Source organism: Lacerta agilis, chromosome 9 (assembly GCF_009819535.1).
Source record: "Lacerta agilis isolate rLacAgi1 chromosome 9, rLacAgi1.pri, whole genome shotgun sequence".
In the NCBI taxonomy this organism is placed as follows: domain Eukaryota; kingdom Metazoa; phylum Chordata; class Lepidosauria; order Squamata; family Lacertidae; genus Lacerta; species Lacerta agilis.
In genome coordinates this window covers 64,905,073-64,921,778 of record NC_046320.1, presented here as the reverse complement: position 1 = coordinate 64,921,778, position 16,706 = coordinate 64,905,073, and the positions used below count along the sequence as shown (strand labels likewise).

Genomic DNA, 16,706 nt, shown 5'->3' with positions numbered 1-16,706 from the left:
TCTTTTCTCGGCACTAAACGCATTGCACTTTCTTTGTCTCTGAACAGCTCAGACAAACTGCCCTCCAATTCAGTTGCAGCCCAATGCCGGCAGCCACAAAATAATTGCCAGGACTGAAGGTCTTTGTCTTCTACTTCCCACTAACTCTCCTCCCCAGCTGGATGCCTCCAAAGCAGCCTTAAAATATGGAGGCAAGGGAGGAGGGACAGCCAGTGTGGTGTAGTGGTTAAGAATGGTAGACTTATAATCTGGTGAACCGGGTTCACGTCTCCGCTCCTCCACATGCAGCTGCTGAGTGACCTTGGGCTAGTCACACACCTTTGAAGTCTCTCAGCCCCACTCACCTCACAGAGTGCTTGTTGTGGGGGAGGAAGGGAAAGGAGAATGTTAGCCGCTTTGAGACTCCTTTGGGTAGTGATAAAGTGGGATATCAAATCCAAACTCTTCTTCTTCTTCTAAATGTGAGTCAAGTGTTTGATCTCACCTCTTTCTTTTATGCTGCAGAGGCTGGAGAGGAAGTCTCTCAGGATGCTCACTGATCTGTCCAACAAAGCGTGCTCCCGCTATTCCGTGTTTGGGAAAGAGAAAACAAAACTCAGGTACACAGCAAACCTTCTGCATCCTATGTATTTATGGCAGATCGGAACTTTACCTGTTGAATCTCTGAATTTCTGGTAGTTCCTGTTCATTGGGAAAGCTTGGGTAGATCTATCTGGGTTGGAAGAAGCAAACTGCAATGGAATTCCATGGGATAGTACCAAATTTGCTACCATATCCAAACATGTATTTCAAGTCGTGTTTTTCAAATGCAGCAATGCATAAGAATCCTGTCTAGGGCACACACAAAATGATTCACTTCATATCTAAAGGTAAACCTACCTAATTCACATGTTGCAAAACAATATGAGAACCGAAACACAACCATCGTTCAAAAAATAAATAAATCACACTTTACTGAATTTTCCAATGCAATTTTCGACTAGACAATAATATAAGGGGGAGTTTGCAGGAAAATGAATGTATTAGCGAAAATAAATGCAAACGTGCATTATGTTAAGGGAAATGGTTTGCTAAAACTTGAACATTAGCCCAAACTGCATACAAAAATGCGTTTGTCGGGCAAAATTCACACTAAAATGCCAATGAATTTTCATGAGGATTTAAACAAAAAATCACAAATTGCTAAAGAAATGTGGAAAACTGAATTTAAGAAGGGAAAAATGAGAAACTGGGAGAGCCACAGTCTCCCTTTTGTGAGATGCCAGCTTCACTCAGGAGCTCCCAGGTTGGGCCAAAGGTTCCCTATAGTATAGATCCTCCATAAACTTTTTGGTGCTCCCATCCTCTGTGTCCAGGTCAGTGCCTGAAGCCAGATCATAACAAGAGACCTATTATTGCCTGGACACATATTAGGGACTGGGATTCTTCACACATTTAGCTTAGCATGGTTAGAATACACCACACTAAATGTGGGAAGGTCAGAGAGTATCGGAGGATTTGGGAAATGGACCCAACCACTGCCACCTTTCCTACACTGCTTCAGACAAGAATGCCCATATAGGGCTAATAGGCATTTTGCAGCAATTCTGTGAACTGCCCTGAGACCCCGGGGTATAGGGCAGTATATAAATTCAAATAATAATAATAATAATAATAATAATAATAATAATAATAATAATAATAATGTGGAAAGTGAAGAGATCAGAAAGAGACTGTCTATTCTTTTTTTTTTTTATAAGATTTTATTATTTTCCAATAAAACACCAAAAAACAAAATTAAACAACAACACAAGGCATAAAAACAACAATAAAACAATAACAAATAACAATACCAATAAACATAAAAAGAAAAAAGAACATATACATACCTTAACCATTACCTATCTTTATACTTTCCTTGTTACTAACTTCTTAATTTGGGGACTTCCCCCATTCCCTCCACTGTCTTCAAAGTCAAAAACATCTTAAAGGTAGCTTTATATCTTGTTCATTTAACAATTGCTCGAATTTTTGATATGCTTAACTTTACACAATCATGATCTTAATCAACTATAAATCTTATCTTAATGTCAAAACTTAACTCCTATTTAACAAATAAATCATTCATTCAAAAATTTTCTTTTGCCAGTTTTATCAAATATAACCCTACTAAAGCCTCTAATTTATCTCTGCTCAAATATTCAATTTTACTGATTTAACTAAATAGTCTTTAAATTTTTTCCACTCTCGTGACACCGTCTCCTCCCTCTGGTCCCGGATTCTGCCGGTCAGTTCTGCGAGTTCCATGTATTCCATCATCTTCATCTGCCATTCTTCCACCGTTGGTATCTCTTCCCCTTTCCATGTTCTTGCCAATAATATTCTAGCTGCTGTTGTGGCATACATAAAAAACACTCTGTCCTGACTGGGTATCTCTTCGTTGGTCATGCTCAGAAGAAATGCCTCTGGTTTCTTACAAAAGGTAACTTTCATTACCTTCTTCAACTCATTGTAAATCTTATCCCAGAAAGCATTTACCGCTGGGCACAGCCACCACATATGATAAAAGGTACCTTTCGCATGTTTACATTTCCAACATACATCTGACATTTTGGTATTCATCTTAGCAATCTTAACTGGTGTCAAGTACCATCTATAAACCATTTTCATTATGTTTTCTCTTAAACTATGACAAGCAGTAAATTTGATACCTTTTTGCCACAATCTCTCCCAGTCATCCATCATGATATTATGTCCTATATCTTTCGCCCAATCTATCATTGATGATTTAACCAGTTCATCTTTCGTATGCCACTCTAGCAAAAGATTATACATTTTGGAAAGGTTCTTAAAGTTCGATTCTATCAGTTCTGTTTCCAGTTTTGATTTTTCTACTTGAAAACCAACTTTTTTGTCCATCTTAAATGTTTCAAATACCTGATGATAGTGCAGCCAGTCGGGGACCTGGCTTTTCACCTGATCATAGCTTTTTAGCTTAAAAGAGTCCCCTTCCTGCTGCAATATGTCCATATATCTTAACCAATTTGCAGACATGTTCGGTCTCTTATAGGCCTTGGCCTCCACTGGAGAGATCCATCTAGGGGTCTTTCTCTCTAACAAGTCTTTATATCTAATCCAAACCTGATACAAGGATTTTCTAACTATATGAGTCTTAAAAGTTCTGTGGATCTTAACCTTGTCGTACCAAAGGTATGCGTGCCACCCAAACATATTATCATGACCTTCCAAGTCCAACACATCGACGTTCTCTAACTTAAACCAATCTTTTAGCCAGCAAAAGGCCGCTGCTTCAAAATAAAGTCTTAAGTCCGGCAGGGCAAAGCCTCCTCTGTCTTTAGAATCTGTTAAAATCTTAAATTTTATTCTTGGCTTTTTGCCCTGCCATATAAATTTCGATAGGTCCTTTTGCCATTTCTTAAAACAGTCTAGTTTATCCAAAATTGGTATGGCTTGGAATAAAAACAGCATCCTTGGTAGGACATTCATTTTAACCACTGCTATTCTTCCCATTAACGATAGTTTAAGTCTTGTCCAGATCTCCATGTCTTTTTTTATCTCCATCCACAATTTTTCATAGTTGTCCTTATACAGGTTCAAGTTCTTATTTGTGAGATTGATACCTAGATATTTTACGGATTTGACAAAATTGAGGCCTGTGGCTTCTTGAATTCTTTGAATCTGTTCTGCACTCATATTTTACCTAAACTTTGGTTTTCTGCTTATTTAATTTGAAGCCAGCTACAAGTCCAAATTGTTCAATTAATTCCAAAGCTCTGGGGACACTGCTTTCTGGTTCTTGCAGGGATAGCATCAAATCGTCCCCGAAGGCGCGTAATTTATATTCCTTCTCTCCCACTTTAATTCCTTTTGTCTGTTTATCTTTCCGAATCATATTTAGAAGGACTTCCAGGACCGTAATGAAAAGTAAAGGGGAAATAGGGCACCCTTGTCTTGTTCCTTTCTCTACTTCAATCTCCTCCGATATCACACTGTTCACAATAACTTTTGCTCTTTGTTCTGTATAAATGGCCTTAATGCCATTTAAGAATTTTTCTCCAACTCCCATTTTTTCCAAATTCTTTTTCATAAATATCCAAGATACTTTATCAAAAGCTTTCTCTGCATCAACAAACAATAGTGCTGCATCTGTATTTATGTCTCTCTCCAGTTTTTCTAAAATGTCCACAATAATTCTCGTATTATTACTTATTTGTCTTCCTGGTAAGAAACCTGCTTGGTCTCTATGGATATGATCTTTCAGCACTCTTTTCAACCTTGTAGCCAAAACATTTGCAAAGATTTTATAATCCACATTCAAAAGGGATATTGGACGGTAGTTTTTCATTAGAGTCTTATCAGTATCTGGTTTTAAAATCAGTGTGATAAAGGCTTCTTTCCACGTTTCTGGTGCCCTATTTCCTTCTAGTATTCCATTGCAAATTTCTCTTAACGGCTGTGATAGCCAGTCTTTCAATGTCTTATAATATTTTGCTGTTAATCCATCCGGTCCTGGAGCCTTCCCCAATTGCATGTTGTTTATTGCATCTTCTATTTCTTGTGTCGTTATTGGGTGGTTGAGAGTTATTAATTTTCCTCTGGGACCTTTTGCAATCCATTCTTTTCCAGAAATCGGTCTATCTCTGCTTCATCTATCTTCTCCTCCTTGTACAGTTGCTTATAGAATCTCTGAAAACACCATCTGATTTCCTCCGGTTTCTCTACATTTTTCCATTACTACCAATTTACTGATGACATTTGCCTTTTGTCTTTCTTTAATTGCCAAGCTAGTAGTTTTCCACATTTGTTGGCAGATTCAAATGTTCTTTGTTTCATCATTTTCACTTTCCATTCAATATCTTGATTCATAATATTCGCCTAGTGAGATTGCAAGTATTTAATTTCTTTTTGGATTTTGACGCATCTGGGATGTCCTCTTAATTCTTTTCCTTTCCTTTGATTAATTTCAACAATCTCTCCATTTCTGCGTTTTGTTGTTTCTTCTTTTTTGCCTTTTCACTAATGAGGAATCCTCTCATTACTGCTTTACTTGCATCCCAAGCAATCCTTTTCTCCACTTCTGAGTTCCAATTAATTTGAAAATATTCTTTCATCTTTTTCAACCGCTCTTTCTACTAGCTTGGTATCTCTCATCAATGCGTCATCCATTCTCCACCTGAAAGAATCCTTGGAAATCATTTTTAGATTTACCTGCACCGGATTGTGGTCTGAAAGCGTTTTGGGACCGATTTCTGCTTTTTGTAGTTTTGGAGCCAATTCATTCGAGATCCAGATATAATCTATCCTCGACCATGACTGCTGCGATTCACTGAAATACGTTGCCTCTGTTTCTGTGGGGTTTTTTAATCTCCAGAGTCCACCAAATTCAGATTGTCCACCATTTCAAAAAAAGTCTTTGGGAGTTTCCATCATTTGTTAGTTTTGTTCTTTGAGATCTATCCATTAATGTGAAACTGCCCCATTAAAATCTCCGAGGCAAACTACCTTATAGTCCAAATAATCCAGCAGCAAATCATGTATTTTTTGTAAAAAATCGACTTTCCATCATTTGGTGCATAAAGTCCCAGAATTAAAATTTTTCGCCTTGTACGTTAATTTCAATTGCGATGTATCTCCCTTCTTCATCTTTAAATAGCTGTCTTGGGCTATATTTCTCCTTTGGCATAAATCACTACTCCTCTCTTCTTGACCTTGTCCGAATGATATGAACTCTTGGCCTAATTTTTTGTTCTGTAATAGTCTTCTGTGACGCCGGACTATGTGGGTTTCCTGTAAAACATATTATGTCCAAATTCTCTTTTCTATGCTGTAAAATACTCTGCGTCTCTTTGGTCTCTGGTTCAATCCCCGAACATTCAAGTCATTAACTTGAGCGCCATTTCTTTGTTTATCCTCTCCTCCAGTTGCCTCTCCTTTCTTTCTTGTTCTGGATCTTGGCTTGGTCCTGGTGATCCCGACGGTGGTGGGAATACCTCTGGAACTTGTAGAGCAGTGCTGGGTCTAATGGGGTTCCTTTAAAGAATTCCAGATGCTTGTCCAAGAACTTTTGCTTTTCCGCCAGGGACCTTATTTTTATCTTTTTCCCTTCAACGTAAATGCCAGGCCTTCTGGAAATTTCCCAACTGAAGGAGATTTTTCTTCTTCTTAGCTCCGTCACCAGGTCGTTATAAGGAGCTCTTTTTTCCAAAAAAAATCTGGGGATATCCTTATAAAAAATTACTTTGTTCTGCTGTACCACCAGGTTGTTTCTGTAGTGTAATCCAGAAAATAGTCTCTGTCGTGTCTATCATGCAGCACAATCAAACAGTCACTGACTGTTTTAGTGCTTTCTTTCCTCTGGAGCCTCTTGGTCCAAATCTGAAGGCCTTCACTATGCGTGCTGAGACATTCACCTCTTCTAACTCCCAAAAAGTTGAAAATAGTTCCACAATATAGGCTTTTAGGTCTTCCCCCTCCAATCTGGAAGACCCCTTATTCTTATGTTTCCTTCCCTCTGATGTAGTTGCAGAAAAGCGAGAGACTCTTCCACAGTTCTCTGCCGTGTTCCAATATTTTCTAGCTGCTCCAAATCTAAATTGTCCAATTTTTCCTCCACCTTTTTATTTTTTCTCTGACCACTTTGATTTCCTCAGAGTCCTTTTTTAACGTAGTCACCTCCTGCCCAATTTTATTAATTTCTTCTCTGTTCTTTTTTACATTTTCCTCAATTTGACCAATTGATTTTTCTAAAATCTGGGTAGAGGTTTTAATATCAGCCTTAATATCCACTTGGAGTTTTTCAATTGCAGAGTTAACTGTGGTATTCACTGATGCACCAATAGTGTTCACCGATTCTTGTGTTTGCTTCAACCCATCGGTGACACTTTTCAAACCTGCTGCAATTTCTGCAACACTTGCAACCAATTTTTCCATTTGTTCCTGCAGGGTTAAGGAAACAGAGCCTTTCCTTTTTTCAGAGCCAGTTCCTTTAGATCTAAGTCCATTCCCTGTGGGCTCTGTAACTGTAATCTCAAGGTCACTCCAGTTGCTGTAGTGACAATCTCAGACATTCACCAGCGAAGACCAACAGTCCCAAAAGTAAACACCAGGTGGCCTGCAGCTAGCTTCTGAGAACAAGAGGCTGCTGAGCCAGGAGTCCACAACAGTCCAGCAATCCAACTTTAGGCAAGAGTTCAGATTTTTCAAAAGTTATAAGTTCCTTAAAGCCAAGAAGAGTCTATTTTAAATAGCCCAAGTCAGTATCTGTTTTCTCACTTGCAATGTAACCACCAAGTCTATAAAATAGCTTGTATCTGGCTGCAAAGAGTCAAAGTATCTCCACTGGTAAACAGTCCACTGTAACACAGGAACACCAACAAAGAAAAAAATGGCAACAATATATCCCAGCCCGCTACTGACCCGGAATCCTAATCCAGAGGGTGAGGGGCTTCTTCTTTTGCCATATCAACTGTTTTTGGATCTTTAAACAAACTTTAAACAACTTTTAAATCACTTTTAAGAAGTTTGGCAGAGTTCGCAAAACTTTCCCGTTAGCCGCGGCTTTGATCTTTTAGCGCTACCAAGCTCGCGCAAACAGTTCAAAGGGAACAGGCTTCCTTTTAAAGTTTCCTCTGCAAGCAGTGCTCTTTAAACTTGTAGAATAATCCAATATTTTAACTTACAGAGGTTTCTTTGGAAGTTTCTATGTAGGAAGTGCCGGGTGCTCAAGTCTGGCGGGATCGCTGCTTTGATCCTCCGCAGGCAGTCGCTTCTTCAGTCCCGTGCTGGGGCTCCGCTCACCCGATTCTCCCCCTTACGAGGGTAAATCAGGAACGGAGACAGCACGTCTGGGACCCACGAAGCCGTCGGTCCACGGGACGCTCTTCCCGTGGCTTTAAGGGACCCGTGGCGCAGGCACGGAGATCCCTATCGCCTAACGGAGGACGGAGCCATCAGACTCCCGTCCGCCATTGACTCGGCACCTAACCGGAAGAGCCACTGGGAGAGCCACAGTCTCCCTTTTGTGAGATGCCAGCTTCACTCAGGAGCTCCCAGGTTGGGCCAAAGGTTCCCTATAGTATAGATCCTCCATAAACTTTTTGGTGCTCCCATCCTCTGTGTCCAGGTCAGTGCCTGAAGCCAGATCATAACAAGAGACTATTATTGCCTGGACACATATTAGGGCTGGGATTCTTCACACATTTAGCTTAGCATGGTTAGAATACACCACACTAAATGTGGGAAGGTCAGAGAGTATCGAGGATTTGGGAAATGGACCCAACCACTGCCACCTTTCCTACACTGCTTCAGACAAGAATGCCCATATGGGCTAATAGGCCATTTTGCAGCAATTCTGTGAACTGCCCTGAGACCCCGGGGTATAGGGCAGTATATAAATTCAAATAATAATAATAATAATATAATAATAATAATAATAATAATATAATGTGGAAAGTGAAGAGATCAGAAAGAGACTGTCTATTCAACTCCATCTGTGGTGTCTATATTCTGCCGCTGGCAGTTGAAGCTGCTTAGAAAGGGCGGGTGGACCAGTTTGGGATACAGCTTGGGATACAGTTTGGGATACAAGAACTAACTTAGTTGGTCTCTAAGGTGCTACTGGAAGGAATTTTTTATTTTATTCAGTTTGGGATAGCTACACTAATTTAAATCCCCACTTATTTTTCTCTGCCCATGTCTAGCTATTTCATAACATATACTCAGAAAAGTCCAATTGCTTCTGTTGAGGATATCTTATCCCTCGCTGAAGATGCTTCTGAAGTGCTTGCCAAGTGCTGTGATTCATTGGAAGAAGACTGCATCCAGAAGGAGGTGGGCATTCGGGAGCAAAAGGCCATTTCACATTGATGGCCATTGTCATTCTGTTGAAAATAGTAGAGCACTCTGTGTCCAGCAGGAATGGCTGAGTCCTCTTATCTGCAGAATCAGGTGATGCGGCTCTTGCTGGGATGTACTGCTTCCAGCTCCACATAGAAAAGCAGCAAATCAGGGAGATGGGCTTTAACTGGGCCTTCTCAACTAGTCTTCTATGTGCTGGTTTTCCATCTGCAGAACCATTTTTATATGGGGCACTAAGACATGTGATCCTGCCCTCCACTGGTTCCAAAATGGTACAAGACAGGAAGAGCTGTGTCAAGTGATCATGCCAACTACTTAACACAGATTGAGCCAGCTAGTTCTACCCATATACCTGGAAGCAAGTTCTACATATTTCAACGAGACTTACTTCCAAGGAAGTGTGCATTTAGTGCAATGAGTCTATGAATTCCAAAAAAGAATATCCAAAAGTTTTTGGTTTGGACCATGCACAGTGGTACCTCGGCTTTCAAACGTAATCCATTCCGGAAGACCGTTTGAGTTCCAAAATGTTCAAAAGTGGAAAACTCAATACGGAAAACTCAGTACGGAAGCCATGTGGCATGTTTGACTTCCGAGGCACATTCAAAAACCAAAGCATTTACTTCCAGGTTTTCAGCGTTCAAGTTCCGAAATGTTCTTCAACGGAGACTTTCGAAATTCGAGGTACCACTTTATATGTCAGGGCTAGTTCAGATGTAGGTCAGCAATCAAGAGACAAGCAGAAAGGTTAGCTCTTTATTCAAGAAAACAGCTTCCCAGGCACCAAGGACTGGCCCCCACAAAATAATTGCCAGGACTGAAGGTCTTTGTCTTCTACTTCCCACTAATTCTCCTCCCCAGCTGGATGCCTCCAAAGTAGCCTTAAAATATGGAGGCCAGGGAGGAGGGAGAGCCAGTGTGGTGTGATGGTTAAGAATGGTAGACTTATAATCTGGTGAACCGGGTTCGCGTCTCCGCTCCTCCACATGCAGCTGCTGGGTGACCTTGGGCTAGTCACACTTCTTTGAAGTCTCTCAGCCCCACTCACCTCACAGAGTGTTTGTTGTGGGGGAGGAAGGGAAAGGATAATGTTAGCCACTATGAGACTCCTTCGGGTAGTGATAAAGCGGGATATCAAATCCAAACTCTTCTTCTTCTTCTTCTTCTTCTTCTTCTTCTTCTTCTTCTTCTTCTTCTTCTTCTTCTTCTTCCTACAGTAGGAAAGGCATCCTTTCACGTGTTTCAGTTTTGTTGCATAATCAATGGCTGCCTTTCCTCCCCAGGTGTCAAACCACACTGCCAAAATCTGCAATAAACTCTCAACCCAAGATAAAAGAATTAACAACTGTTGCCAAGGAGATTGTGGCTTGCAAAAATATGTATGCATATATTCCCTGCCATGGGACAAGAATACCGACAGTTCAAATGTTGCAAGTCCGACTCCTGAATGCCTGTGCAATGTGGACTGTAGACAGCGGGAAATTTATAAGTAAGTGTTCCCCTACACACACAAACACACTTTCCAAGAGATAAGCTTTTTAATTAGCTGTAATTTAAATGTGCTTATTCATTATTGGCAATACCTGCTGGTTCCAAACTCAAAATTGCAAACTGACCTTAATTCCCACTTCAACATAAGCCTGCATCGAAAAGGTGGGAGAACCCATTTATATGCTTTTTATTTTCCAGCCAACTTGGAGGTAACAGGGCATTTCTTAATTTATCAAGGGCAGGATTTGGGGTGCTTGTGGAAGAGACTGGGGGTCTTAGGCACCAAGGAAAAGAATTTAAGTTCTCCCTGGCAAGGTATGATGTGTCGTGATATGCAGCCGCTGAAAATGAATGTGTTTATTTTGAAGAAAAAAGTAGCCACGCAGCCCTGATTACCATTATTATATATTTATTTTTCACAACCTGCATTTTTCCCCAGACAGGACTCAAGGCAGCTTACAGTTAAAAACAAGAATTGCTACAAACATTTTCTCAAAGAAACCAATCATTTAAAAACAATTAAACATTGATAAAATTAAAACTATAAACATATGTAAAATCTGTTAAACCCAGTGCTTTTTTTCTGGGGGGGACACAGCGGTACACATACCCCTAAAATTTTTGTGAATCTAGGTTTGGCCTCATCGAGGGGCAGTATTTCAATACCCTGATGTTGGGAAAGATGGAGGGCACAAGGAGAAGGGGACGACAGAGGATGAGATGGCTGGACAGTGTTCTCGAAGCTACTAACATGAGTTTGGCCAAACTGCGAGAGGCAGTGAAGGATAGGCGTGCCTGGCGTGCTCTGGTCCATGGGGTCACGAAGAGTCGGACATGACTGAACAACAACAACAAAAGGAAAATGAAAGTACCCCTAAACTTTTTTTAAAAAAAAGAAAGAAAGCACTGGTTAAACCCATACCAATAATTAAAATAGAAAGAGAACTGTACCAGCCTTGATCCAGAGCCTTGGGTACTAATTCATTTGTAAAATGAGGAATGAACTGGAGAACTAATTCCTTCCTAAAACAAACTTTTCAAGAACTCATTCGTGAAGAGTAAAAGTCCTGGTTAGCTTCTTGATATAAGAGCATAGGGAGTGCTGGCACAAACTTCGAAATGTTCTGAGACGCTTTTCTTTCTGTTGCAGGTATATACACCGCTTTGCCCAGACATTTACGTATGCACCAGAAGCTCTTCTCGTTGCCCTGTATGACGATAGCCAAACAGTGGCGAATAGTTGTTGTAGCACGGAGGACCCCGCTGCTTGTTTTGCAGGAAAGGTAAGATGCAATACAGTTCTGAAAGCTTTTCATTTCTGAACGGGAGCCCAGCCAGTAATCTAGCAGCTGCATTTTGGACCAGATTTGGACCCCTTCCATTGCAGCAATCTCAACTAAAGCATCCATGAGAGATGGCCATCCAACCTCAATCTTAATTTCAGGATAATGGGTTCAATCCCTATGTTGGGCAGTTGAGGGACCCAAGTGGTCCCCTCCAACTCTCTGATTCTATGATAAAGCCCCACACAACTGTGAATCTCACTGAGTTACCTTGGGCCAGTCACGAGCGATCTTCTGCCTCCTGAGGGTCTCCAAAATATGCATGGCATGTTAACATGAAAAACTGCCCTAACACTCGAGAGCCAGTGTGGTGTGGTGGTTAAGAGCGGTGGACTCGTAATCTAGGGAACCGGGTTCGCGTCTCCGCTCCTCCACATGCAGCTGCTGGGTGACCTTGGGCTAGTCACACTTCTCTGAAGTCTCTCAGCCCCACTCACCTCACAGAGTGTTTGTTGTGGGGGAGGAAGGGAAAGGAGGATGTTAGCTGCTTTGAGACTCCTTCGGGTAGTGATAAAGTGGGATATCAAATCCAAACTCTTCTTCTTCTAAACAAACCCCTTTCCACTCCCCATTTCACATAAAAAAATAAAAAATCACATATGAGGGCAATGTGGGCTTCTAGATGCTGGACTCTAACACCCATCAGCCCCAGCCAGCATGGTCAAGGATGATGGTAACTGAAGTCCGACAAATGACTGTATGACCACATGTTCCGCATCCCTACCCTAAAGGGAGTGCTGAAAGAACTAGTACTGCAAATGGAACCCAGTTCGTTTAGACATGGCCTGATCATTATTGACTTGCTGTGACACGGAGACAGGTTTTTTCACTGGTGGCATCAGCATTGCAGAATTTCATTATTGTTTAAAAAGCACTTATATGCTGCTTAATATTACTGCCGTTCTACGTTTTCCCTTATGAACTCCAGAAACCACCGACAAAGTTATTTGAATTGCTTTCAAAAGGAAATGAAATGTGTGGAGCTTACACAACTCATACTTTCCTGGATTTCAAGAAGAGGTGAGCGCTACCTTCTAGATAAGGAGTGGTTGTATAGTAAGCCCAAAATTTGTGGGCATTTAGTGTTATGCACGCGGCATAAATAAATAAATAAATAAATAAATAGGAGGCAGAAGGTGGTCTGGGTTCTGGGTGAAATGACTTTGGCAATCCCAGCTACCATTGAACCCAGTGTGTTATGACTACAGTGGAATCTTGGTTCTCGAATGGCTTAGTTGATGAACAAATCGGCTCCCGAACGCTGAAATCCCGGAAGTAAGTGTTCCTGTTTTCAGTTACAGGTAGGTAGCCGTGTTGGTCTGCCATAGTCAAAACAAAATAAAATAAAAAATTCCTTCCAGTAGCACCTTAGAGACCAACTAAGTTTGTTCTTGGTATGAGCTTTCGTGTGCATGCACACTTCTTCAGATACGAAAGCTCATACCAAGAACAAACTTAGTTGGTCTCTAAGGTGCTACTGGAAGGAATTTTTTTATTTCCTGTTTTCAAACGTTTTTCGGAAGCCGAACTTACGGTGTGGCTGTCGGCTATTGTTTCTGGGGTGCCTACACCAATTGGAAGTCGCGCCTTGGTTTTTGAACATTTCGGGAGCCAAACGGATTTCCAGAATGGATTAAGTTTGAGAACCAAGGTACCACTGTATAAGCAATATTGGCTTTAGTCATGATCCCCAGAATATAACCCCCATGTAATTTACAGGCTTAGCTGTATTTCTTGAGATTTTATTTCAGCTTGTAGATTGGGGTCGAGAACCTCAATCCCAGGTGACAAAGGCCACCCTCCAAGTCTCCCTGTCTGGCCCTCATGCCTCTCATCAGCCACACCAATTCTGATTCTGCTTTTCACTGTCCTTAAGTGTTTTCACATGGCTGGGATGTGCCTGATTATGTTTCCTGCTCGTCTGGATGAAGGGTAGAGAGGTGGCATGTTAAAAACTACCCTAGTGCACAAAAATAAAAATTTATATCCATTGCTTCACCCACTTTACCTCTGTCTCTTCTGATCATCGACATGTGCCCCCCCCCAAAAAAAATAGTTGCTCTTGAGTTGTAAAATGTTCCCCAACCTGATCTAGATGTTAAGGATTCAATTTGGAGGTGGGGTTCCATACAAAGTGCTATTGCTTTCCCCAGTTTTAAAGATTTTCTGGAATAATCAAAACATCTTATGATGCAACAAAACAAAGAACCAGTTGGTGACATGTCATTATAGCTTTGTAATGCACGGGTAAATATTAATTCAGAATATTAAAAGGTTCAACCCAAGATCAGTCAGGAAAAAGGGAATCTTGTTTTCATAGATGCAAAGTAGGCTAACAGATATGAATATTCACATGTGAACAGAACCAAGGAAAATCAGATTTGGTGGGAACCTGCCGGTCATCTGTTGGGTTTCTAAATATACATTTTAAAAAATCCACTGTGTAGCAGTATAGTCCATTGGCTTAGCAGTGCCTCGTGAAACACATATCGAATGAGTCATCCCCCTACCCCCCGAAATTGCAATATGCAAGGCCTTCTTAAATCAGATATTATGCCCATTCTGCAGGCTAAGAGAGCACTATCACAAGGCGCTTCCCAGTGCCTCTGAAGATACCATTTCTGGGCTGGTCGAGCAAAGGGCTACGTTTGCATCCACTTGCTGCCATTTGAACGCACCTCCATCCTATTGCGGGTTGAAGGTAAGGAACCGTCTCTCCAGTTCAGCAATTCAAGGAAGCAGCCCTTGGATTCCTGGTTTCTAGGACCTACTTCAGACATCGCTGAAATGTCCAGGAATTGTATGTCCGGATGTATGGCAATCGACGTCGGAAGTCTAAATTGTGGCGAATTTCATAAAAAATAAAAACTTCATTCTCTTCTGAGATTTCGCAATAACTTTGCCCCCCCCCCCCAAAAAAGCTCAATGACTTTTTGTTTCTGGATTTTCACTTTTTGAAATATGGCAACCGTAGAAAATTGAGTTTTGAAACATCCCCCCCCCCTATTTTCAGGTTCAAAGTGAAGTGGCTTACACATGCACCAGTGATGACTGCTTGGCCCAGAATTAATTGTGAGAATATGACTTCTTTCTTCTGGAGCAGGGAAGGCTCAGGTAGGTAGGAAAGCAAAAACAGACCCTGTGTGTGATGCAGGGTACGGTGTTGTGTCTATGTATGCACTGAGAAGTTTTTATTTCACAAACATCTCTTTGGGATGTGTCAGGAGTCCAGTCCCCGGCTTGATAACAGTGAGCGTAGTTAATTAAAAAGGACAATTTATTGTCAAAACAAACAGATAGCTCCGGATGGCTTAACACAGCCTCCTCCATCATCAATCAAGATGACCCTTCTGAAGACCTCTTCCGGTTACAGAAAATATTGAGCTTTCTCACTTTGCGCCTTTTGCTTTGTTTTCTATATAACAGCCCTCCCTTTAGCCTATTCTTAAGAGGGATTGGCTCAGCTCCCATCTCATCTCGTTCTGACAAACTGCTTCCTTCTCTGTCCACGCCTTTTGGCACTTCCGAGAGCGTTGGTTGGGTTCTGTCCAGCTCCTTATCAACCGGCATTCCAAAGGGCGGGGGGAATTGGCACTAAATGACGCTCATCCTGCAGGGCAGTTAACCCTCTCTGTTCCTGGCTGCATTCTTCGTTTGGCTGCAAACCTTCACTGGGGGCCAGCTGCAAGTCTTCCCTCGGAGCTGGCTGCAAGCCTTCACTGGGGGCTGGCTGATTCATGACAAGATGCTACACCTGTGCTATTGCAAGTGACTGAGAATTAAAAGTATAGCATGGCAAATCCTTTCAGATGATCATGTATTTCTCTGCACAAATGTATCCAGTGCTAACACTGCACAAGCATATCTTTGCTAATTAATGGCATGTTTCTTCTGGAGCAGGGAAGGCTCAGGTAGGTAGGAAAGCAAAAATAGACTCTGTGTGTGATGCAGGGTACGGTAACAAACTTAGTTGGTCTCTAAGGTGCTACTGGAAAGAATTTTTATTTTATTTTGTTTTTGCTAATTAATTCATCCCTTTCCCATACCCATGAAAGAAACGTTCTTTTCATATTTGCAGGTGCAGCGCGAAAAGACTTTCTGTTTGCACACAGAACCTAGATTTTGCTGAGTCAACGCTGCTGAGCTCTGAACACATCTCTCTGTCTAGTTTTCTAGAAACCTGACTAGGGCATATTGGCATCTTAATAAAACCTGTATTCATATTTCCAGCCTTGTGATTGTTTCAATTCAGGTGGTGGAGGGAGCGAGAGCCTTAAAAAAAAAAAGTTCTCTAAGTGCACACCTAGAAATGATAAGAAAAACAATCCCATTCATTATAATTTACGGATTCTACTTAACGTTGTATGTATAGCTCTTTTGCTTCAGAGGAAATAGGCATGCTTTGCAGTTGTGATTCAGCTTCACACACAAAAAACGCCCATTTTGCAGACAAGGGAACTGAGCCAGAAAAGGAGTGGTGGCGAAAGCAGCAGCATGCTAGACAACAGATTTGAAACCCCGTCAAAATAAAAACAGAAAATTCATGGGACAGCAAAGCAAAGAAGGCAATGTAGCCAGGCAGACCTACCTCAAGGAGAACATCTCAGATGAAAATAGTGACCATCTTATGTAATTTAGTATCTATTGTTCAGTGCAAGTGATATGTCAATGCTTGCCAGAGATTCTTCCCCACCAGCTTTTCACCAGCCTTTCCCAAGCTCGTGCTTTCCAGATGTTTTGAACAGCTCCCATCATCCTTGAGTTGTAATAAAAAATACCTGGAAGGCACCAGGTTGGGTAAGGCTGTTTTACACTATACTGGTATATCCAGCTGTGGCCTAGTAATCCTCCACACACATTTTATATGTGCTAGAGCAGGGGTCAGCAAACTTTTTCAGCAGGGGGCCAGTCCACTGTCCCTAAGACCTTGTGGGGGGCTGGACTATATTTTCTTGGGGGAAATGAACGAATTCCTATGCCCCACAAATAACCCAGAGATGCATTTTAAATAAAAGC

The 16,706-nt window shown here is 41.4% G+C and overlaps 1 protein-coding gene across 2 annotated transcripts in view; it reads left to right on the top strand.

Moving 5' to 3' along the window:
• GC (GC vitamin D binding protein) overlaps positions 1 to 15,919 on the top strand; it is a 45,821-nt gene extending 29,902 nt beyond the window's left edge. For both annotated transcript variants that reach the window (XM_033160904.1, XM_033160903.1), the window contains exons 6-13: positions 505 to 599; positions 8,700 to 8,829; positions 10,140 to 10,345; positions 11,498 to 11,630; positions 12,619 to 12,710; positions 14,259 to 14,391; positions 14,704 to 14,804; positions 15,769 to 15,919. In XM_033160904.1, coding sequence (XP_033016795.1) covers positions 505 to 599; positions 8,700 to 8,829; positions 10,140 to 10,345; positions 11,498 to 11,630; positions 12,619 to 12,710; positions 14,259 to 14,391; positions 14,704 to 14,760 — 846 coding nt within the window. In that variant the 3' untranslated portion in view covers positions 14,761 to 14,804; positions 15,769 to 15,919. The remainder of the gene's footprint in view (positions 1 to 504; positions 600 to 8,699; positions 8,830 to 10,139; positions 10,346 to 11,497; positions 11,631 to 12,618; positions 12,711 to 14,258; positions 14,392 to 14,703; positions 14,805 to 15,768) is intronic.
• The last annotated feature ends 787 nt before the right edge of the window (positions 15,920 to 16,706 follow it).